This window comes from Callithrix jacchus, chromosome 18 (genome assembly GCF_049354715.1).
Source record: "Callithrix jacchus isolate 240 chromosome 18, calJac240_pri, whole genome shotgun sequence".
Lineage (NCBI taxonomy): Eukaryota > Metazoa > Chordata > Mammalia > Primates > Cebidae > Callithrix > Callithrix jacchus.
Genome location: NC_133519.1, coordinates 35,107,560 through 35,131,882, shown reverse-complemented (window position 1 = coordinate 35,131,882; position 24,323 = coordinate 35,107,560). Strand labels below are relative to the sequence as shown.

Below are 24,323 nucleotides of genomic sequence, written 5' to 3'. Positions count from 1 at the left end.
GGATATAGGTTTGTCATGGGTAGCTCATGCCTGTAATTCTAGCATTTTGGGAGGCTGACGTAGGAGGACTGTTTGAGGCCAGGAGTTTGAGACCAGACCAGGCAACATACTGAGGCCCTGTCTCTACAGACATTTTTAAAAAAAGTTAGTCGGGCATGGTTGCACATGCCTGTTGTCTCAGCTACTACTGCACTCCAGCCTGGGTGACAAAGTGGGGTCCTGCCTCAAAAAATGAAATAAAATAAGGATATGGATACACAAAGTTAACCAAGAACAAAAAACTTATACTACACTGTTCCAGTTACTACTGCTCATAACTTCACATTTTGGTGGCATAAAACACCGTTTTATTATGTTCATAATCAGGAGCCTGGATGAGGCACAGTGGGGTTAGCTTATCTTTGCTCTAGGATGTCCAAGGCCTCAGCTAGAAAAAATTTGAAGACTGGGGATGACTTAAGGCTGAGGGTGACTCATAGAGGCATCTTCACGTTTGGCAGTTTATGTTGAAAGTCACCTGGGCTGGGCCAGGTCCGGTGGCTCAAGCCTGTAATCCTAGCACTTTGGGAGGCTGAGGTGGGTGGATCATGAGGTCAAGAGATCGAGACCATCCTGGTCAACACGGTGAAACCCCGTCTCTACTAAAAATACAAAAAATTAGCTGGGCATGGTGGCGTGTGCCTGTAATCCCAGCTACTCAGGAGGCTGAGGCAGGAGCATTGCCTGAACCCAGGAGGCGGAGGTTGCAGTGAGCCGAGATCGCGCCATTGCACTCCAGCCTGGGTAACAAGAGCGAAACTCCGTCTCAAAAAAAAAAAAAAAAAAGAAAAAGAAAAAGAAAAAAAGAAATTTACCTGGGCTTTTGGCCAGAATACCTAGCCAAATACCTGGGCTTTTGGCCAGAATATCTCCATGTGGGCTACTTTGGGCTTTCTGTAAGCATGGTAGCTCAACTCCAAGAGTTGCATCCAAGAGAATAAGATAGATGTGTATTAATTTTCAAGAGCTAGCCTCAGAAGTTACATAGCACTGCTTCTGCTGTACTCTGCTGTCACAAATGTCCGTGAAGTTTCAAGGGGAGGCAACATAGACTTCATCCCTCCATTGGAGAAGTATCAAGGTGATATTGAAAAGTAAGCCAAAGCAAGTCAGTGAAGCAGATTTTAAAGTAATCATTACTAGATACAAAGAGACAAAAAGAGACATTTCATAATGCTCAAAGGTTCGGTTCACCAGAAAGAGATAATAATTTTCAATTTCTATGTCTAATAACACAGCCTCAAAATATATAAGGCAAAAAGTTGACAGAACTGAATGAAAGAATAAAAGCCACAATTTCCCACAACTGTATATATATACATATTTTTAAAAACCATCTCAACAACTGATAGAATAAAAAAAAGGAATGATTTTTGATAAGAATATAATAAAAAATCAAGAATATTTGGACAAAACAATAAATAAAATTAACTTAATTAGCATTTATAGAACATGTACCCAACAACTACAGGATACACATTCTTATCATGTACACATGAAGCATTTACCGAAATAGATCATATACCGGGCCATACATATATCAACAAATTTTTAGTGATCAAAATAATACAGAACATGTTATCTGAACATAGAAGAACAAAGGTAGAAATAAATTTAAAGTTAAAAAATAGAAATTTAAATTAAAACCACAATTCAATACTACTACATACTCACCAGAATATCTAAAACTAAAGACCAAAGGTAGCAAATATTAGTGCAGCTGTGAAGCAATCCAAACTCCCATTCATTGCTGGTACGAGTGTGAATTAGAACAGCCATTTGGAACTATTTTGCAGTATCTACTAAAGCTAAACATATGGTTGTCCTCTGACCCAGCAGGCTCATTCTTCACAAATAGTTAACGAAAACAAGTACATATGTATACCAGAAGATAAATATTATAATGTTTAGCAACTAACAATCATTAAGAATATAGAATGTATAAACAACATGGTGAACTGTCCAATCAGCAGTAGGCTAGATAAATAAAGTCTGGCATATATATTTATTTTTAAAGCTTCCTTTCTTGGTCTGTTTTCTGTTGCTATAACAGAATACCTGAGACTGGGTAATGTACAAAGAATAGAGGTTTATCTGGCTCATAATCTGGAAAGTCCAAGATTAAGTGGCCACATTTGGCAAGGGCCTCATGCTAGCTCATAACATGGTAGATGGCAACACGTGGCATGAGTGCATGTGAGAGAGGAGAGCATGCATGTGCAAAAGAGACCAAATGCAAGGGGCAGCCTCACTTTATAACAACCCCCTCATGGTAATTAATCCAGTCCCCCAAGAGCCAGAACTCACTCCCTTGAGAAAAGCATTCATCTCTCTTAACAACCTAATCACCTCTTAAAGGCACTGCCTTCCGGTACCATCGCACTGGAGACCAAGCCTCAATATGCATTTTGGTAAGGACGAACCACAGCATTGCCTTAGGGAATATGTATTTATTAACTGCCTATCATTTTGGTATGATTGAGCTTCTCAGATTGTTGATTGAGGAAGGCAAATAATAAATATGACACAAAGGGGCAGGGATGAGAGGAGTCACTGAAAAGAGAAATAGGAGGCAGGGAAGACTAAGTCTGTTGGTTTCACAATTTTACGTCACCTTAGCCTACCACAAGACAAAAGAATTGAAGCAAAGGCATTCAATCTTTAGCCCTTCCTTCCAGCAGCCATTCTCCCTTCCTAGGCAAAAACCAGCTTAGCCCGAAAGACCCACTTTCCTGTGGAATGGGCTAAACTTCCTTAAAGCATGGCCCCATATCCGGAGCAAATGTCCTCTGGATTTGCAGTGACTGCTGCTGAATCCTGTTGGTTCTGATGCCCTTCTTGGTTTGTGTGTACTACTCAGCAATGGATTTCTAGAAACTTATCCCAAATCGTGTGGCCCTTTCCAGATATTTTCAAGGAAGGCAAACATGTGGTGACACTTCATAGGCTGTCTCTTCCCACAGTGTCTTCATAAAATAAGACGTCTAAACAATTACAATTACACAGGCTTTGGAGCGATCGTCTAATCTATCCCACTTTATTACACAGAACCGCACCTCAACTAGTTCAGATGAATGAGTCTGCAGCACTTTTTAAAAATGAAAAGACAACCTACAGACTTGGAGAAAATATCTGCAAATTACGTATCTTGTATCTGGAATGTATTTTTTTGAAACTCCCATGACCCACTAATAAGGAAACAACTTAGTTAAAAAGCAGACAAATGATTTGAATACATATTCACCAAAAAAGATATGTGGATGGCAGATAAGCACATGAAAAGACGCTCAAAATCCTTAATCATTAGGGAAACACAAATTAAAATCACAGAGAGTTCCATTACATACCTATTAGAATATCTGAAATTAAAAGGACTGACCATACCAAATGCTGGTGGAAATGTGGAGTACTTGGGACAATCTTATACTGCTGGAGGGAATGTAAAATAGTCCAACCATTTTACAGTTTTTCAGTTTCTTATAAAGTTAAACAAACACACCTATATCTACATGATCCAGTCATTCTACTCCAAGGTATTTACTCAAGAGAAGTGAAAGCCTATGTCTCCCGGGTACAGTGGCTCCTATCTGTAATCCCAAAACTTTGGGAGGCTGAGGCAGGTGCATCACCTGAGGTCAGGAGTTCGAGACCAGCCTGGCCAACATAGCAAAACCCTGTCTCAACCAAAAATACAAAAATTAGCTGGGTGTGGTGGTGGGCACCTGTAAGCCCAGTACTTAGGCTGAGGCAAAATAATTGCTTGAACCAGAGAGGTGGAGGTTTCAGTGAACCGAGATCACACCACTGCTCTTCAGCCTGGGCAACAGAGTAATAGTCTGTCTCAAAAAAAAAAAAAAAAAAAAAAAAAAAGAAGAAGAAGAAAGCCTATGTCTATGCAAAGACTTAAACATGAATGTTTATAGCAGGTTTATTTGTAATAGCCAAAAAACTAAAAACAGCCTAGGTGCCCATTGACAAGTGAATGGATAAACATATTGTGTTACATTTATACATAGGAATACTATACAGCAATGAAAAGAAATGAGCTATTGATTCATACAACACGGATGAATCTCAAAATAATCATGCTGCTTGAAAGTCAGACAAAAAAGGGTACATACTATATCATTCTGTTTACATAAAATTCTAGAATCTCTATAGTGGCAGAAAGCAGTTCAATGGTTGCCTGGGGGGCATCGGGCAGGGAAGGGTGAGAGGGAGGGCTTAAAAAGGGGCACAAGGGATGATGTGACCTTGATGGCAGTGATGGCTTCACAGATGTATACATATGTCAAACCTTACCAATTTGTATATTTTAAATTTGTGCAGTTTGTATGTCAATAATAAAGTGGGTTTTAAAAAACATAAACAATAAACAAAACCTTCTTTTAGGAGGGAGCATGGCACTGTGGAAAGAAATTAAGTGGTGTAGTTGAGACCAAAATTGAGATCAGATCTGCCCTCCTACTTATAAACCCTTGAAAGCTTGCTTAAATTACTTAATCACAACAATTGGAATGCCAGCTTTCCAGTAGTGGAGAATAAATAATATAATATGTACAAAGGTATATTAGGTATTTGATAAATGATAGTTCTCTTCCCTTTTCTTTTCAGGGAAAGATATCTGACAAAATTTTTTCAGTAACTCATTATGTCAAAAAATTTTTATTAGGTAGATTCACACACACACTGGTTAAGACATCACGCTTCTCTAATTCTGCCATAAGCAAATCCTGTATTCTAAGAAGCAGAGATACTTTCTGATATTTGTTCCTGTCCTGAACAGTCCTCCTTGCACCTGATAAGTGCCTGAAATTCCATCCTTCTGGTTTTATGACTTCAGGTAAAGGTTTGAGTCTTTAACATTTTAAGTCTTTAAGTTAAATTATGCACCAAGTCAGCAAATATCTCTCCACCGGACTCTCGGTTCCTGTACTGGTTTCCTAGGGCTGCCACAGCAAATGATTGCAAACTAGGCAGCTTAAACACAACAGAAATTTATTCTCTCACATTTTGGAACCCAGAGGTCTGAAATCAAGATAGTGACAGAGCCACACAGCCTCCGAAGACTCTATGGAACACTCTTTCCTTGTCTCGCCTCGTTTCTGTTGCCTACGGGCATTTCTTACATTGCGGCGGCATAAGTCCAATCTCTGCCCCTCCTTCAAAAGGCCTTCTGCTCTGTCTTCTCTTATAAGGACACTTGTCATTGGCTTTAGAGTCCATCCTAATTTAGGGTGATCCCATCTTAAAAGCTTTAACTTATTACTCCGGCAATAATCCTTTTTCTAAAAAAGATTACATTTCCAGGTTTTGGAAGGCATACCATTTTGGAGGGCCACCATTCGACTCACAACAGCTCTAGATCCAGACCCTAACAGACATAACTGTACTCTTTCCTGTGTAACTAGAACAGAGCCTTGCAAAGCTTCACCCAGTGCTCCAAACAAATAGCCACTAGCAGCCAGTTAAAATTGGCAGGGATGTAGCCTGCTTGCTGTCCTGGCAGGGAGTCCTAACATTTCAAGTCTCATCTGTAAATCTCATCCTAGGGTCAATTAAGAACCTGAGAAAGGGGTGTAGACAATGGGCAGGGGTGTCAAATCTTCATTTTTGCCTGAGTTAGGCACTAACTTCAAACACCTCAAATTAAGAGTCGCTCTGGAAGAAAACGTGCTGTTAGAGATTCATCCATCCTCCAGCGAGGAACTTTCTCTAGGTGATTCATGAGTTGACACTAAAATTTAAAAACCCCTGTCAGTGTGGCAACTTGCTGGGGGCATCTGATGGAGACGGGGGTCTCCATCGGACCTTCCCGGTCACCTAAATAAATACAGTCTAAGAAATAAGTGTGCTTGTAATGCAAACCAACCTCCACACCATCTCCTTAGCTATTAGCAGTTTTCTCTTCCCTTCCAACTAAAGGAGCAAAAACATTTTTATCATTCTCTTTTTCCCTATTTGAAGAATGCTTTTCTGCTTTCCTTTATATCTTTCCAAGTCAAAGTCTGTTTCTTGTTGGCTTTTAGATCTAAACTTTTCAAGACTGCAGTTGTTTAAAACTGCTTGGTAAGGCTTGATCGGGCTTCCTCTCACGGTGGCACTGTTTCCCTTGACCTTCAGCTGAACTTCCTTAACTGTGCTCTCCTTTCCCTTCCTGTGGTGAGCAAGCATCTGTATTCCAGCGGTGGTGGGTGGGTAAGAGACAGGTGCATGAAGTTTAATTTCACTGTGTTTTCATTACGTTTCCTTGGGAAATGGCTCCTCCTGTTCACCCTTTCTCCTTTACTTTTCTTTTTCAGTGAAAATGTCTCCACCTTGGCTCTCTCACTAAGCCCGCTGGAAGCAGCTTGCTAAAAATCGATTTTCTTTGGTTTACTGACTTTTCTTCCTTCGAGCCTGAATTGTGCCTGTGTGTGGTCATTTTCTCTGAAGTGGCTGAACACTTAGAGAGCGCTCAGAAACCTTGTCCTTTTTTTGCAAAAGCCAAATCAAGAAAGACACCTCCTCCTGGAGGTCTACCTCTGTTTTACTTCCAAGGGACTCCTTGATAAGTGATCAGCTATACGGAAGTCTGGGCCAAAGGACTCCAATTCAACTCCATTCCATGTCTGGACAGCAGGCAACTGGTTTAAAGCAATGGGTTTTAAACTTGGCTAATGGCAATCTGCAGCGTGACAATGCCATTTATAGCTCAACTCAGAGATATATACGTGTATATATAAATTTTTAAAAGTTCACAAAACTACACTTACCCTTACAATGGGTAGCACTATTCCCTTTCTTTCCCATCCCTCCCTCCCTCCCTTTCTTCCTCTTCTCTATCCTTCCCTCCTTTTCTTCCTTCTTTTCCTTCCTTCCTTCCTTCCGTTCTCTTTCTTTCTTCTTCCTTTTCTTCTTTCTGTCCCAGATGCTGAACACAACCCATTGAATTGATTTTATTATACATGGATTGGTCAGTCTGCAATTTTGAAAAATGCAGGTGTGAAGCAAGCTTTACAGCTCTCCCGCTCTTGGTTAGGAAGTCCATCAAAGTCCCCTTTATTGCTCCTCTTTCAGTTGAGCCTCAAGGCTTTTTAGCAGCTGCTTCCTGATCCTGTGATGAGGTATGTATCGATCCTAGATCCTCTTTTTCCCCGCCTGTCTTTCTTGAACAGCCAGCCCTCACTGCTTTCTAATCAGGGTGTGAGTGTCATCTCACTCCATCTCAGGTAAGCAGGCTGGGACACAGACATAGCCATAAATCAAAACCTCTAGGGCCGCCATCTCACTGACCTTGCAAATAGAAACAAGGCCAATTGTTCAGGGCTCTCCCTCCTTCCTCTTTTCTATTCTGCAATCCTTCTTCTCTGTGGAAAACAAGCATCCGTTTTAGGTCTTGCCCCCACACCTTTCTTTATTAGACTTAATAAACCGTGTCTGTGGCAAACAGTTTATTAGGTTTACATCTCCCCTCATGGCGGCTGACTCGTAAAAGCATTTGTAATCTACATCCTACATTCCACACTGGGTAATACTGAGCAGGGTTTAATGTTGCTCACATTTTAGCATCCTCAGCCAAAGCCAGAAACGTTGTGGGGCTGGGGAGGAAATCTGTTCTTAATCCCCCCTCTTTTCTCAATTACAAAGCTGCCAACTTCTCAAGAGTGTACCGGGTAGGCTCTTCACGTGTGATTTCTCAGGTTTGCTGACTCATTAGCTGAACTTCAATCTCTACCACCCAGAAGAAGGAAAGATGTTTCACAGCGATTTCTCTTTTCATATTCTCCCTATCAAACCCACACCCTCAGCATGTAGGTGTATTTAAGACAGATTCTTGGTTCTCAGTATTTGTTACTTAAAACCAAATCCTCACAATTTAAAGTCAATGTTGTTTAGGGAAAATGGCAGGATTGAAGGCTCCTGGACGATAATCCCAGGCGAGGATCTTGGCAATCCCACCTGCTGAGTTCTTTGCAAGGCCTTTCTGCACACCTGACAGGTGACGGTGCCTCCTGTGTCTATTTTCAGTCTGTGTCAGTTGCTTGGAATACTGATTACAGATGTGAGAAAGCCTCTTTGGGATGCAGAGCCCTGGGGCCCACAAAGGAACAAAGAAAATTCTCCACGTGGTAGAAATGTGCAAGGAGGAGGCCCTTGTAATCCCCAGAGTAATACAGTCATTCTCAGCCTGGATCTGTTTGGTTTGGTTTTGCCTCAAACCTCATTTTACGTAATACTGACCCTTAATAAATAAAACGATTAATATTTTGTTAATAGGAGCATAAATAGTATTCATTATTGAAAAATAAAACAAACTCCCTTAATAAATATTGTTGAAATGGAAAATATGGCTCACATTTATATAAAATCTGGGGCTTTGATTCTAGTTTTGTGAAATATTGATATATGGAAACTAACTGTCCTGAACCCCTGTGCTCAGAATGTCCACCAGGTCTGGCATAGAGGCAGGGTGTGCTCTATCATATTGGCATTATTTTGTTGTTACTTCCCATCCACAACATGTTTAGGTCAGTCACTGATATTTATTAGGTTGTGTATCACTATTAAGGAGAAGAGTGCCTAAGCATTTGCTTAAAACTTGTTTTTTAGCCCTTGGAATAGCACTGTTCCTGTTATCTATTGGTGTTTAACAAATTACCCCACAACTTAGTGACTAAAGACAATAATTTTATTTTACTCCCCTTTTTGTGGGTCAGGAATTTGGACAGGATTTGACTGGGCAGTTTATCCGTTTCATATGGCATCAGCCGGAGTGGCCTGATGGGCTGCAAGGTCCATTTCTAAGAGGATCATTCACATGGTTGGCTGCTGGTGGGGAGCTCAGCAGGGATGGTTGACCAGTGGCTTTTCTAGCTTGGTGTTCTGGGGGTAGTTGGACTTCTTATATGGCAGCGCAGGGGGTCCCAGAGACAGTGTCAAGACCCAGAGAAGGAAGGTTTCCCTCAAGATGTGGGCTCAAAATGGGCCAGTTATCACTCGTACTATATTCTATTGGTCAGAGCAGTCACAGAGACCGCCTAGATTCTAGAGCAGTGGACATAGACCCCACCTCTCTATGCAAGGAGTATCACAGATCTGGGGTGACCATTCCTCTTACAGAAGAAAAAATGACTAATTGCTAACACAGGCCTCAGATATTGTATACATTTTGGCCTCTGAAGGGCAGAGAGTAGCATGGAGAGGGCACAGCCAAGATCCTGCTTTTGCTTTGAGGCTTGCTTCTGGTGTTCAAGTAAGATAATGAGCATTCAGCAAACACTGGATAAATCTTATTGCTAATTGTTGTAACTGCCACATTCCCTTAAGTATAGTACTATTGAGGACAAATTCAGTCAGTAGGTCAGAAAATAGCTGTTAAACATTAACTGTGTTCCAGACGTTCTCCTAGGTGCTAGGAACACAATGGTCAAGAAAATGCCCAGTCATGGTCCTTGCCCTCACAGAGGGTGTGATCTAGCACAGGAGACAGGTATTTATCAAATGATTTCATAAAGAAGTATAAAATTTCATCCGATAGAAGTGCCATGAAAACAGATGTATGATGCAAGATCAAGGAAGACTTCCCTAAAGAAGGGATGATTGAACTGGAATCTGAAAAATGGGGGAAGAAGGAGAGGATGAAGCAGCAGGCTGTAGAAATGAACTTCTGCAAAGTCCCTGGGCAGAGAAAAACTTGGTGAGAATGGCAGCCAAAAGAAGACCAGTGTACTGGAAATGAGTGAGCCAGAGAGAAAGCAGTGCAAACTGAGGCTGAAGAGGAGGAAGGGGACAGAGAATACAGGGCCTTGGAAATCATCAGGTTTGATCCCCTAGGTTGTATGTGGACACCTTGTCCATCCATTCATTCAGACATCCAGCTGTTCATCCATCTACCCATCTGTCTGTGCCATACACTCACTAAATCATCAAACCCTGAATGATCATCTTCCGTCTACTAGAGACACAGGTAAATAAGACCACCTAATCCACCTAATCTGTTCCTTTATAGAGCTTTTTGCCACCCCAACTAGGTGTTTAAGTCTTTACTATCTTCACCAGACAATAAGATTCCAAAGATCTCTCTAGTTTTAACATGCAAAGATAATATCCCATGAACTTTATCCTTAATCCACCCCCACTCTCTAGTAATGCTTATTTGAAAATGTATCTTTTGGTCATAAAAAGTACTTGATGCTAGAATGAAAAATCAGCCAACACAACTGCTATCATAAAACTCCATTATCTTCGCCAAGCAACGAGATCTCTAAAGACCTCTGTAGCTTTAACATCCAAGATAACTTGGAATTGAATTAAATTGAGTTGATTAGAGTTATAGAAAAAAAAAAATCGGCAGATAGGAGGCAGGACTAGCTTTTAGCTCCCACTTGGATGGACAGAACAGCATGTAGAGACTCACATCATGAACCTTTGCTCCAAGAACGACTACAGAAACATATAAGGAAAACTGAAAAAATTCACAGATCCTTTGAAAGAAGCAGCCTGCTGCTGCAGACTCCATGAGACAGCCAAAAACTGCAGGTGCCCAAGGTGTGAGAAGAGGAAAGTCTGCCTCCTACAGACATCCTCAAAGGGGGCCTGAAAATCCAGATCACATGAGGAGCATGTAACCTTTCCTAGAGCTGAAATGAATTTAGAGAGCTGAGAGAGATATATAAGTAGAAGAAGCAGTGGGAAGAGCCCTGCGGGCACTCCCAGTCTCCAGGGAAGCCATTTCTGACTTTTTCTCACAGGGGTCCTTGGGGAGGGCAGCGAGGAGTATTAGGGAAGGACCACAGGGAGCAGGAAACTTCCAACTGAAATTTGTAATAATTTCAACAAAGTGTAAATTGTCCAGGCCAGAATCGGGGTGGGGAGTGGGGGGATGGCAAACAGGAAGAGCACAGAAGTCATCACAGGGGAGCAGTGGTGGGGCCTGAAAAGCTCTGCTTGCTTTCTCCTCAGGGAGGCTTGTAGCCTGGGGCAAGATCTCATCCCTGATTACCAGCTGCCTAAACAGTGCTGTTGGTGTGGCACAGTGGGAGTGGGACTGGCCTTGCTGACTCCCTCAGTGGGTGAGGCCCCCACTGCCAGCTTTATTCACTTCCCTGGCAACCTGTATGATGCAGCAGAGGCAGCCATAATCCCTGGGAACCTAACTCCATTGGCCTGAGAACCACACCCCATCCCCAATAGCAGCCACAGAAAGCCCGCCCCACCCAAGGAGAGTCAGAGCTCAAACACGGGACAGCCCTGCCCCCGCCTGATAGTCTTTTTCTACATGCTATGGTAGCCAAAGACAAAAGACATAATCTCTTGGGAGTTCTACGGCCTACCCATCACCTGAGAAACCTGAATATTTATCCAGGAGACGTTAGGGCAAGTTTGTATCCCTCCCATACTACGGCAGCTGATGCTTTCTTGAAAGTGCCACCACCTGGCTGGAGGCCAACCAACTCAAGCCATTACAGCAACTCATAAAAGAATAATAATGCTGCTCCAAGAAGGGAGAAAACAACAGCTAATTCTACCACCTGTGACATCGTGACTAACCAGAGGTCCCAGGTCTAGCTACAAAACAACTTCACTGCTACCATAACCAGCATTTGAGAAGACCAACACACTAAACAAAACTATAACCAAGGACCCTAACAGAGTCTATTTCACTTCCCTGCTACCTCCACTGGAGCAGGTACTGGTATCCATGGCTGAGAGACCTGAAGCTGGATCACATCACAGGACTCTTTGTAGACACTCCCCAGAACGAACAATATGAGACCGAAGCCCTGGTAGCTCCACTGGGTAGCTAGGCCCAGAAGACCAATAACAGTCATTGCAGTCTAGCTCTCAGGAAGCCCCATCCCTAGTGGAAGGAGGAGAGCACCGCATAAGAGAACACTGCATGGGACAAAAGAATCTGAACAGTAGCCCTTGAGCCCCAGATCTTTCCTCTGACATACTCTACCCAAATGAGAAGGAACCAGAAAACAATTCTGGCAATATGACAAAGCAAGGTTCTTTAACACCCCCAAAAGATGACAGCACCTCACCAGCAATCAATCCAAACCAAGAAGAAATCTCTGAGTTGCCAGAAAAAGAATTCAGAAGGTTGATTATTAAGCAACCAGAGAAAGGTGAAAATCAACTTAAAGAAATTTTAAAAATAATACTGGATATGAACACAAAAAACTTCAGAAAAATAGATAGCATCAATTAAAAAAAATCAGAACTTCTAGAAGTAAAAGACAGAGAAATACAAAATACACTGGAAAGTTTCAACAATAGAATCAAACAAGTAGAAGAAATAAGAGCTCAAACACAAGGTGTGAAAATTAACAATAGCAATGCCACTTTTCTACCTTGGTGACTGTTTTCCACCTTGGTGACAGTGTCCCCAGATACAAAAACACATGTCAACTTCACCCATACCTTAAAGAGAGCATAACAACTCTGACCACAACAAAGCCTGCTGGCCCTCACCACATCTCTCCCCAGCTCCCGACAGTTCCAACCTGCCAGCACTTGCCCAACCCCTCCCCTGTAGAAACTTTATTATAAAAACCTCAGCTTGTAGGCCAGGCAAGGTGGCTCAAGCCTGTAATCCCAGCACTTTGGGAGGCCGAGGCGGGTGGATCACGAGGTCAACAGATCGAGACCATCCTGGTCAACATGGTGAAACCCCGTCTCTACTAAAAATACAAAAAAAAATTAGCTGGGCATGGTGGCGCGTGCCTGTAATCCCAGCTACTCAGGAGGCTGAGGCAGGAGAATTGCCTGAACCCAGGAGGCGGAGGTTGCGGTGAGCCGAGATCGCACCATTGCACTCCAGCCTGGGTAACAAGAGGGAAACTCTGCCTCAAAAAAAAAAAAAAAACCCTCAGCTTGTAAGCTGTCAGGGTCTCAGTGAGATTCCTGACTGAGACCCCTTGCAGGCTTATTCCTGTAAATAAACCTGTTTGGCAGTTGAGGTACCTTCTTTCCATCACTCTCTTCCTTTATATTTTCCGAACACAAGGCTTTCAAATTAATCCAATCCAACAAAGACAAAGAAAAAAGAATTTTTGAAAAATAAACAAAGGCTCCGAGAAGTTTAGAATTATGTTAAATGACCAAACCTGGGAATAATTGGTGTTCCTGAGGAAGAAGAGAAATCTAAAAGTTTGGAAAACTTATTTGAGAAACATAATCAAGGAGAACTTCCCTGGCCTTGCTAGAGAACTAGGCATTCAAATACAAGAAACTCAAAGAACACCCAGGAAATTCATCACAAAAAGATTATCCCCTAAGCACATAGTCATCCGGTTATCTAAAGTCAAGATGAAGGAAAGAATATTAAGAGCTATGAGGCAAAAGTATCAAGTAAATTGTAAAGGAAAACCTATCAGATTAACAGCAGATTTCTTAGCAGAAACCCTACGAGCTAGAAAGGATTGGGGTCCTATCTTTAACCTTCTTAAACTAAACAATTATCAGCCAAGAATTTTGTATCCAAAAGCTAAGCTTCATAAATGAAGGAAAGATAAGTCTTTTTCAGGCAAACAAATGCTGAGAGAATTTGCCACTACCAAGCCAGCACTACAACAGCTAAAAAGGGTTCTAAATCTTGAAACAAAAACCCCAAAATGGAACTTATTTAAGCATAAATCTCACAAGGCCTATAAAACAATAACACTCAGGCAACAACTAGATGATGAATTGAATAGTACCTCACATCTCAATAGGAACATTGAATGTAAATGGCCTAAATGCTTCACAATAACAGCGGGGAACTTTAGTACTCCAATGACAGCACTAGACATCGTCAAGACAGGAAGTCAATGAAGAAATAATGAATTTAAAGTATACCCTTGATCAAATGGCCTTAACAGATCGTCAGGCCTCTAAGTCCAACCCTGGCCATTATAGCCTTGGTGACCTCTTAATACACCTCTTGATGGGCTCTAGGAGCCAGAAAGTCTGAAGTAACCAATGGCCACAAAGAGAAGTGAAACAACTAGCTCCTGCCTCAACTGATTACTCTCCCCCTGCAACTTTTGACCATTGTTCCTGCTCAGCCTTGCAAAGCTTCCCCACAAGACATTAAGTTTCTCAAGACTCCCACCCTGTAACTATGTAATTTACTGCACCCTCCCTACTTGCAACCAATAACCCCCACACTTATGACCATGCCTGTTTGTAATAGATAACCCCTAGCCTTGTGACCATGTATCCCTGATGCCCTCTCCCTCTCTAAAATAGATAACCACCTTTAACTGACCATTTGCTCCAACCTATATAACCAGTCCCCATTTCTACACCCCTTACCTAACTTCTTTCTCGGACTTGGCCCACTTGCACCCAAGTGTGAAATAAAATGGTCTTGTTGCCCGCACAAAGCCTGCTTGGTGGTCTCTTAAACAAGTGATGTACCTAACACAGATATTTTCAGGACATTCTACCAATCAACTGCAGAATATACATTCCATTCATCAACACACGGAACGTCTCCAAGAGAGACCATATAATAGGCCACAAAACAAATCTCAACAAATTTAAGAAAATTAAAATCATATCAAATACTTTCTCAGACCACAATAGAATGAAATTAGAAATCAACTCCAAAAGGAACCCTCAAAACCATGCAAATACATGGAAATTAAATAACTTGTTTCTGAATGACCATTGAGTCAACAATGAAATGAAGATGGAAATTTTAAAAATTCTTTGAACTAAAGGATAATAGTAACACAATCTATCAATACATCTGGGATACAGCAAAAGCAGGGCTAAGAGATAGTTCATAGCAATGAATACCCTCATCAAAAGTCTGAATGAGCATAAACAGACAATCTAAGGTTCCTCAAGGAACCAGAGAACCAAGAACAAATCAAACCCAAACTCAGCAGAAGAAAAGAAATAGCAAAGACCAGGGCAGAACTAAATGAAATTGAAACCAACAAACAAAAAACAATACAAAACACATCAATGAAACAAAAAGCTGGTTCTTTGCAAAGATAAACAAAATTGATAGACCACTAGTGAGATTAACCAAGGAAAGAAGAGAGAAGAATCAAAGAAACTCAATTAGAAAGAAACATGAGATATTACAAACAATACCACAGAAATACAAAGATCTTTCAAGATTACTATGAACATCTTTACAGGTACAAACTAGAGGAAATGGATAAATTCCTGGAAATACATAGCCCTCCTAGATTAAACCAGGAAGAAACAAACTCTGAAACAGACCAATAACAAGCAGCAAGATTGAATTGGTAATAAAAACATTGTACATACACACAAAAGACCAGATGGGTTTATGGCTAAAGCCTATCAGACATTCAAAGAATAATTGGTACAAATCTTATTGAAACTATTCCAAAAGATGGAAAAACAGCCGGGCGCGGTGGCGCAAGCCTTTAATCCCTGCACTTTGGGAGGCCGAGGCGGGTGGATCACGAGGTCAACAGATCGAGACCATCCTGGTCAACATGGTGAAACCCCGTCTCTACTAAAAATACAAAAAATTAGCTGCGCATGGTGGTGTGTGCCTGTAATCCCAGCTACTCAGGAGGCTGAGGCAGGAGAATTGACTGAATCCAGGAGGCAGAGGTTGCAGTGAGCCGAGATCGTGCCATTGCACTCCAGCCTGGGTAACAAGAGCAAAACTCCATCTCAAAAATAAAAAAAAAAAAGAGGGAGTCCTCCCTAAATCATTCTATGAAGTCAGTAGCACTTTAATACCAAACCAGGAAAGGATATAGCAAAAAAAGATGGTTTAACATCTGCAAGTCAATAAATGTGATACACCACATAAACATAATTAAAAACAAAAATCACATGATCATCTTAATAGATGCAGAAAAAGCAGTTGACAAAATCCAGCATTGCTCCTTTACGTTTAAAACCCTCAGCAAAATTGGCATAGAAGGGACATATACCTCAAGGTAATAAAAGCCATCTATAACAAAACCACAGCCAACATTATACTAAACAAGGAAAAGTTGAAAGCATTCCTCCTGAGAACTGAAACAAGACAAAGATGCCCACTTTCACCTCTTCTATTCAATACAGTACTGAAAGTCCTAGCCAGAGCAATACAAGAGAAAGAAATAAAGGGCATCCAAATCAGTAGGTGGCAGTCAAACTGCCACTGTTTGCTAATGATATGATTATGTGCCTAGAAAACCTAAAGATTCGTCCAAGACGCTTCTATATCTGATAAATGAATTCAGTAAAATTTCAGGATACAAAATCAATGCACACAAATCAGTAGCACTGCTATACACCAACAGTGAACAAGCTGAGAATCAAATCGGGAACTCCTTTCCTTTAAAATAGCTGCAAACAAAACAACAACAAACAAACAAAGAAACAAAAATTTAGAAATATACCTTACCAAGAAGGTGAAAGACCTCAACAAGGAAAGCTACAAAATACACAGTACTTTGTCATCAATCATAGATGACACAAACAAATGGAAACACATCCTATGCTCATGGATGGGTAGAATCAATATTGTGAAAATGACCATACTGCCAAAAGCAATCTACAAATTCAGTGAAATTCCCATCAAAATACCATCATCATTCTTCACAGAACTGGAAAAAAACAATTCCAAAATTCATATGGAACCAAAAAAGAGTCTACATACCCTAAGAAAGACTAAGCAAAAAAACAAATCTGGAGGCATCACATTACCTGACTTCAAACTATATTATAAGGCTATAGTCATCAAAACAGCATGCTACTGGTATAAAAATAGGCACATAGACCAATGGAACAGAATAGAGAACCCAGAAATAAAGCCAAATACTTACAGCCAACTGACCTTCAACAAAGCAAACAAAAACATAAAGTGGGGAAGGGACACTGTATTCAACAAATGGTATTGGGATAGTTAGCAAGCTACATGTAGAAGAATAAAACTGGAACCTCATCTCTCACTTTATACAAAAATCAACTCAAGATGGATCAAAGACTTAAATCTAAGACCTGAAGCCATAAAAATTCTAGAAGATAACATCAGAAAAACCCTTCTATGCATTGGCATAGACGAAGACTTCATGACCAAGAAACAAAAGCAAATGCAACAAACACAAAGATAAATAGATGGGACTTAATTAAACTTTAGTTTCTGCACAGCAAAAGAAATAATCAGCAGAGTAAATAGACAACCCACAAAGTGGGAGAAAATCTTTGCAAACTAAGCATCCAGCAAAGGACTAACATCCAGATTTTACAAGGAACTCAAAAAGCAAATCAGCAATAATAATAATAATAATCCTATCAAAAAGTGGGCTAAGGACATGAATAGATAATTCTCAAAAGAAGATACACAAATAGTTAACAACAAACATATTTTTAAAATGCTCAACATCACTAATGATCAGGGAAATGCAAATCAAAACCACAATGCGATACCACCTCACTCCTGCAAGAATGGCCATAATAAAAAAAATCAAAAACTAATAGATGTTGGCATGGATGTGGTGCAAAGGGAACACTTGTACATTGCTGGTAGGAATGTAAACTAGTACAGCCGTTATTGAAAACAGTAGAGAGATTCCTTAAAGAACTAAAGGTAGATCTACTATTTGATCCAGCAATCCCACTCCTGTCTACTCAGAGTAAAAGAAGTGATTATATGAAAGACTTGCATGCATATGTTTATAGCAGCACAGTTTGCAATTGTGAAAATATGGAACCAGTCCAAATGCCCATCAATCAACAAGTGGATAAAGAAAATGTGGCATATATATATATATATGTATACACACACACACACACACACACACACACACACACGCCATGGAGTAATAGCCATAAAATGGTATAAAATCATGGCATTTGCAGCAACTTGGATGGAACTGGAGCCCATTATTCTAAGTGAAGTAACTCAGGAATGGAAAACCAAACATTGCATGTTTTCACTTATAAGTGGGAGCTAAGCTATGAGGAGGCAAAGGCATAAGAATAATACATTGGACTCTGGGGACTTGCTGGGAAAGGTGGGAGGGGGTGAGGGATAGATTACACACTGGGTACAGTGTACACTGCTCAGATGATGGGTGCACCAAACTCTCAGAAATCACCACTAAAGAACATGTCCATGTAACCAAACACCACCTGTTCCCCAAAAGCTTATGGAAATAAAAATAAATGAGTTGATTAGCAAAACAATTATTTTGTGGTAACCATCCACAAATTAGTGTCCAACTTCAGAAGAATGGTGTGCCCAGTGTCAGCCATGCCATGAAGAAGCAAATGACCTTGTCAAGAGAAAGGAGTAGTCTGTGAATCTACTTAGGATGGACAGCCTCTAGTGAACAAAGTTTAATCCACCCCAAGACATTCAAGAAAGTGAAGCCACATTAGGGTGGGTTCCCCCAAGCTCAGATGTATGCTCATTCCCCAGTCATGCTTATTTGGAAATGCATTTTGTTTGGTCACAGGAGTACTTGGTGCTAGAATGGGAATGAACCAGCACAACTGCTATGAGAAAACTCTCAGATATTATGGATGATGCCACATCATGCTGTCCCTGAGGTTGCATAGGCAGGTCTGGCCATGTCTTGGGTAGAGTCCCAGACTACTTCTTTCTCCTGGCAAGAGCACTGGCATTGCTGACATGAGCACACCATTCTCCCTAGGGTGAACTCTGATGTTGTGGATGCACAGGAGAATTGTTCTGCTAATCAGTTCAACTGAATTCAATCGCAACTTGTCTTAGCTCAAGTTAGCTTTGTTGAGCTTATCTGGATTCTGCTCCACTCAACTTAACTCAGCTGAATTCATCCATGCATCCAGGCTTCTAACAAGCATTCTTAAGTACTTACCTGTCAAAGTCTGCACTGAGTCTGGGAATCCAGCTGGGGTTGCTTCCACCAACCAATCCACCTTCCCGTTCTAATCTAAATGGTATCTGTGTATTGTGGAGAGAACACTGGACCTACAGCAGGACTGCCCTATATTCTCAATTTAGCCCTGCCATTTACTTACTGCCTTGGGCAATTTTCTTAACCCCAGGAATAAAAGTAATACCTAATTTGTGGAGAATTTGTCAGAATTATATCATAGAAGGCACCCCTAAATGTTATCCATTAAATTCCCCCTCTCTGGACCTAAAGGAAAGACTAAGCAGAAAAAAAAAATGACCCAAAGCTCATCTGAACACCTGAAGAATAGGCCAATTCACTAGAAAGATGTTTACTAGTGAACTCTAGTGTGGTCCCACCCCACCACCACAGTGCAGTCCCAAGTCTTGTCTCTGCTGTAGATTCTCCAGGTTCTTAAAGGTCTCTTTTGACAACTGCACAGAATTATTTTTGGGAAATTGCCTTGATATTCACCCAAGTTACTTTTTTTGCATCTGGGCTCAACCTGACTCCTGATTTCTTGGGCTCAGAATTGGTCCCTGTGCAACTGAGTTCATCTTTAGCATTTCACTCGGTGCTGTGTCAGTCCTTTGTCATCAGCCCATCCCCAAGCAAAAAGGGAGAAAGAATGGAGAACAGAGGGAACAGAAAGAGTGCGGCCAACCTATGCAGCCCAACAGTCCAGCAGAAGACTGGCAGAGGCACAGTGAAGGACATTCTGTAGACTGATAGCAGAGGAATAGGAGACAACACTTTTTTAAATGAGCAGCAAGACATTCAAGAAAGTGAAGCCATATCAGGGTGGGTTCCCCCAAGCTCAGATGTACGCTCTTGCCTCCACAGCATAGACCATCAATGCCAACTCTGATCTGAAAATAGGTGGGCACCTGAGCCACAGGATAGCCAGTGTTCTGTATTCTTGGGTCCTTAAACTTAGGAAGGCGCCTTGATTGCTCACTGTTTCCCACTTGTTGCTAGAATCAGAACCAGATCTCTCATCTAAAAGAATGCCTTCAATTCAGATGCTGCAGGCTCATCTCACAAAATGTCCTCTTCCCTTAGGTATTCCATGGTCTCAGATGCAGAAACAGAAAGCATTTTCATGGATCCCATTCACCTCTCCTCAGCCATTGCAGCCAAACAGATCATCAATGAAGGTAATGCAATGAAAAGCTGGGTGGAATCACCCAACTGGATGATCCTTGTGGGGGGGCATTGGAAGGTGTCAATGTGCCTCTCAGGTGCTGCCCGTCACATTAGGAAGAGCAGATCTTCACAAGGCTGTTCTGCCAACCCACCTCCTCAACTTTGATAGGACAGAAGTGGAAATAATTATGCATCAGTGTGAACAGGGACAACCAGGGAGGCAGTACCAGTCTGTCTCTAGGGCCTCTTGCTCAGTTTTTGGTTACCTCAGGGGTCCTGAGGTGGCTTATGACAGAGGCACAGACCTGAGAGCCCAAGAAATGGCCAGGAGCATTTTTTTCTAGTTCCCATCCAAGGGAGTCTAGACTTACACCTGCACATCTACCAGTGCTTAAAGATGCTTCAAACTGAAGGACGCATGGGAAGGAGGGAAAGAAGGGTTGAGTGGGGAGCCATGTTAATATTTACACAGTAAAATTTTGAAGCAGGCAACATACTATTATATTTCATTCAAGGACACTTGTCTGGATTAGATGGATTTTTTTTTTCTAGTCAATTTTAGGTAAACAATCTTTTCCAATTTCTTTCTTCCCCTTTCTTCTCCCTTCTCCCTGGGAAGTCTCACAACTCTGGTGAGATAGGGTGGAATGGGACAGGTGCATGCTGATGAAATAGGGCCCAGCTGGCCTTTGGGCTTAATCTTGCACCCATTACTGGTGGCCACAAGCCTTTCCTTGGTCTTTCATCATGAGAATCACACACTACTCTTTGTCCACTCTAACTCTGGTCCTTTCTTGGTCCCCTGATCCGTTTGGGTCTCCACCAGGGTCTCGAGAGAATATCTGGACCTCTTGAACACTTCACATAGAACCAGAAATTTGACTCTGTTTGCTCCTGGCCATTTCTTGGGCTCTCAGGTCTGTGCCTCTGTCATAAGCCACCTCAGGACCCCTGAGGCAACCAAAAACTGAGCAAGAGGCCCTAGAGACAGTAATTTGCCCCATCTTCTCAAAGACCCATCTGCTTTGGGGGATTTTTTTTTCTTTTTCTTCCATACGTGGAGTATCTGTTATCTGGCTCCAAAATATCTTGCCCCAAGACACCTTGCCCCCGAACACAGGCAGTGTCTTCACCTTGGTCCAGTTCTCTCTGAATTGCTTCCAGCACCACCCTCACTCTGGAAAGTCTTTTCTTCCTCTTTCATGGTTGGAAATTTCCCTAACCATCCATTCGGCATCATCTCTGCTTTGTGCTTCATTCTATGGGCCATTCTCCAGGCTTTGGTTCTTGCTAAGCAGAAGTCCAGCTTTAGGAATTGCGAGGAGGAAAAAAAAAACATTTTCTCTCTTTGAAAGCTTCACTTTCAAGTCTATAGAATGCTAGGGACGTTCAAAGTCTAGTTTGAAACCAAAAGATGTGCAATGCCTTTTTTTTTATCCTGGGTCTCTTCTATTCTTCTCTTCTCTGGGGGCATCAAACCTAAGTTTCATTAGCCTTAGTGGCTGAAGGGCTGTAGGGGAAGAAAAAACAATATATTAGAGAGAAAGGAAAATGTATCAGGTGATATTTCAAAACATCGCTGTGCTCACTAGTGATCAGAGGAGTAAAAATGTGTGTTGAAGAACCTTCCATTTTCATGAAAGTCGGCACATGCCACACATCTGAGAGTGTAGGGGAGAAATGTGTGGGCTTTACTTTCTGCTGAAGAAATGTCAGGTAATAGAAAGAAATTGATGCAGGGATAGAGGCAAACTCTACAGAGGCTGAAGTGTGAGCCAGAGACCTAGGGAAAGCAGGAGTTACCATGAGGGTGAGGAGCTGGGACATTTGTATTTAAACTGAAAAGAAAAGAAGTTAAAACAACAACCTTCTAGATAAATAGCTGAGGAAGACAATACTGTGTATTTTAATGAGGTCAGGAGTCCCATTTTTTATATGTAGTAAGGGAAAAAGTAGACAAGGGAAGGAGAGGGGCTGCATTTGCTATGAAAGACCCCAGGAGATCCAGGGGAGAAAACTGGGTGGTGGAGAAAATAGGAACACTTTATCTATTTTTAAACAAAATAGAGCTCTGGGATTGTAGAAGTTTTCTTCTTTCCACTTTTGAAATGGAGATCAGAGAACATTTAGAACTGAGCCCTGGCCGGCGTGGCGGCTCACACCTGTAATCTCAGCACTTTGGGAGGCCGAGGCAGGTGGATCACCTGAGGTCAGGAGTTCAAGACCAACCTGGCCAACATGGTGAAACCCTGTCTTTAAAAAAAATAAAAATAGAACTGAGCCTTGATGCAGGGATGTGGGAGCCCCTCAGGATGGTTGGAGGAGGGAAAAGAGAAGGGAAATGAAATCCTGAGCCCTAGGTAGAACCCAAGCTCCCAGGATTGCAGTCCATGAGCAGCAAGCCCTGCTTACAGACCCCGGGAGGAGCAGATTCCACGAGGGGCTGGGCCAAGTCTAACTTCCAAATGTGGCTAGACTCTCTCTGCATCAGCCCCCACCCGAAAACTGCCCATCAGGGAAAAAGATGGCTATGAGAAACACAGAAGACAGATATGTCCAGCTTTTTTCTCTTTCTATTCAGTAGTTTTGGCTACCACATGAGAGGAACAATTTTGTTCTTTCTTACTTTTGTCTACCTTAAAGAAAGAAAACATCTTACATTTTCCCAAATTTGATAAACTGTGAGCAAATATATTATTAGAAGAAGATTAAAGATTCACCCCAGATGTGGGTGAGTTGGGATTTGAGTTCATTTGAAGTTTGAGTCCTGTTTTGAGACTAGAATGAGAGCTCATGGCTGAGCTTTGCCACCTATCTGTGGGCTGGGAGGCTGAGAATCCCAGGTGCTTCCACTCTAGTAGGGGGAATAAGACAATACAAAAAATAAATAAGTAAATTAGATGTATATTCGAAGGTAACATTGCATAAGTTACTGCTGAAAGTTTTACCTTTCCCAGGGTTATCTGCAATCCGTATGTTAAAGAGAGTTAAACTAACAGAATTTTACTATGAATGAACACCATTCCCTCATTTAATACATACTTCTACCATTTTGGGGGGGGGGACAGAGTTTCGCTCTTTTTGTCCAAGCTGGAACGCACTGGTGCACTCTCGGCTCACTGTGACCTCTACCTCCGAGGTTCAAGTGATTCTCCTGTCTCAGCCTCCCAAGTAACTGGGACTACAGGCATGTGCCACCACAACTGGCTAATTTTGTATTTTTTTATAGAGATAGTTTCACCCTGTTGGCCAGGCTGATCTCAAACTCCCGACCTCAGGTGACCCACCTGCCGTGGCCTCCCAAAGTGCTGGGATTACGGGCATGAGCCACCACTCCTGGCCAGTAAATACTTCTGAGCATCCACTTTGTACTGGGCACTGTGGGAGTTACTAAGTATGGATCAAAATACACCTCGTACTCAAGGAACTCGGTCTAAAAAATTATCAGCCAGCTTCAGAGAAGCATGGAAGAGAGTAAAAGAAATTGGGTCGCCTTCACCCACTCCTATACGCTCCTCCCGCTGACCCTGATTACAAGCGTCCAGGCCAGTGCAACAAATGCCTTGGTCCCAATTAAAGTCCTTCCTGGGAGATCCTGCTGGTATTCAGTCCATGCCCAGATCCTGGCAGCAAACCAGCCAAGAGCATGTTCTCCCCAGGAACAAGGAGGCCTTGGTGTTCCTAACTCTCTCATGAGATTGCCTCCTGTCTCCTCTAGAGCTCAAGCCACGGGGGGTCAGAGCAGACGCAGAGTGTCCAGGCATGCTGGAGTCTGCTGAACAGCTGCTGGTGGAGGACCTGTACAACCGCGTCAGGGAGAAGATGGATGACACCAGCCTCTATAATACGCCCTGCGTCCTGGACCTCCAGCGGGCCCTAGTTCAGGATCGCCAAGAGGCTCCCTGGAACGAGGTGGACGAGGTCTGGCCCAACGTCTTCATAGCTGAGAAGTGAGTCTGACTGCTCTTCATGACCCTTTGTCCTACCTTTCTGCTTAGTGCCTGAGACAGATGAAACTCCCCCAACTTTCACCAAAGGCGTCCATAGGTCCTTGCAGCTCAATGAGGCTGCCTAGCCACTTACCCTGCCCCAGCCCAGAGAAAGACCCCTCCATCCACCTGCATTCAGAGGTCTCCAGGCAAAACGTTGGCATCACTGCTTATCCTTTACCCACTTGCCAGGACTCTCTTGTCCCTCAAGAAGTCCTTCTCTGGGCCTCGTTTTTTGCCACAGAATCTTGCCAACTTCATCATCTGTAATAACCACAGAACTGGACACTAGGAGCCACTGACAATATTGACA

At 42.1% G+C, this 24,323-nt stretch overlaps 1 protein-coding gene across 1 annotated transcript in view; it reads left to right on the top strand.

Annotated features, from left to right (window-relative positions):
• The window catches only part of STYXL2 (serine/threonine/tyrosine interacting like 2), a 40,057-nt gene that overhangs the window by 4,211 nt on the left and 11,523 nt on the right, over positions 1–24,323 (top strand). Inside the window, exons 3-4 of the mRNA XM_002760428.7 lie at positions 19,938–20,032; positions 23,740–23,971. Of these exons, the coding sequence (XP_002760474.3) occupies positions 19,938–20,032; positions 23,740–23,971 (327 nt within the window). The remainder of the gene's footprint in view (positions 1–19,937; positions 20,033–23,739; positions 23,972–24,323) is intronic.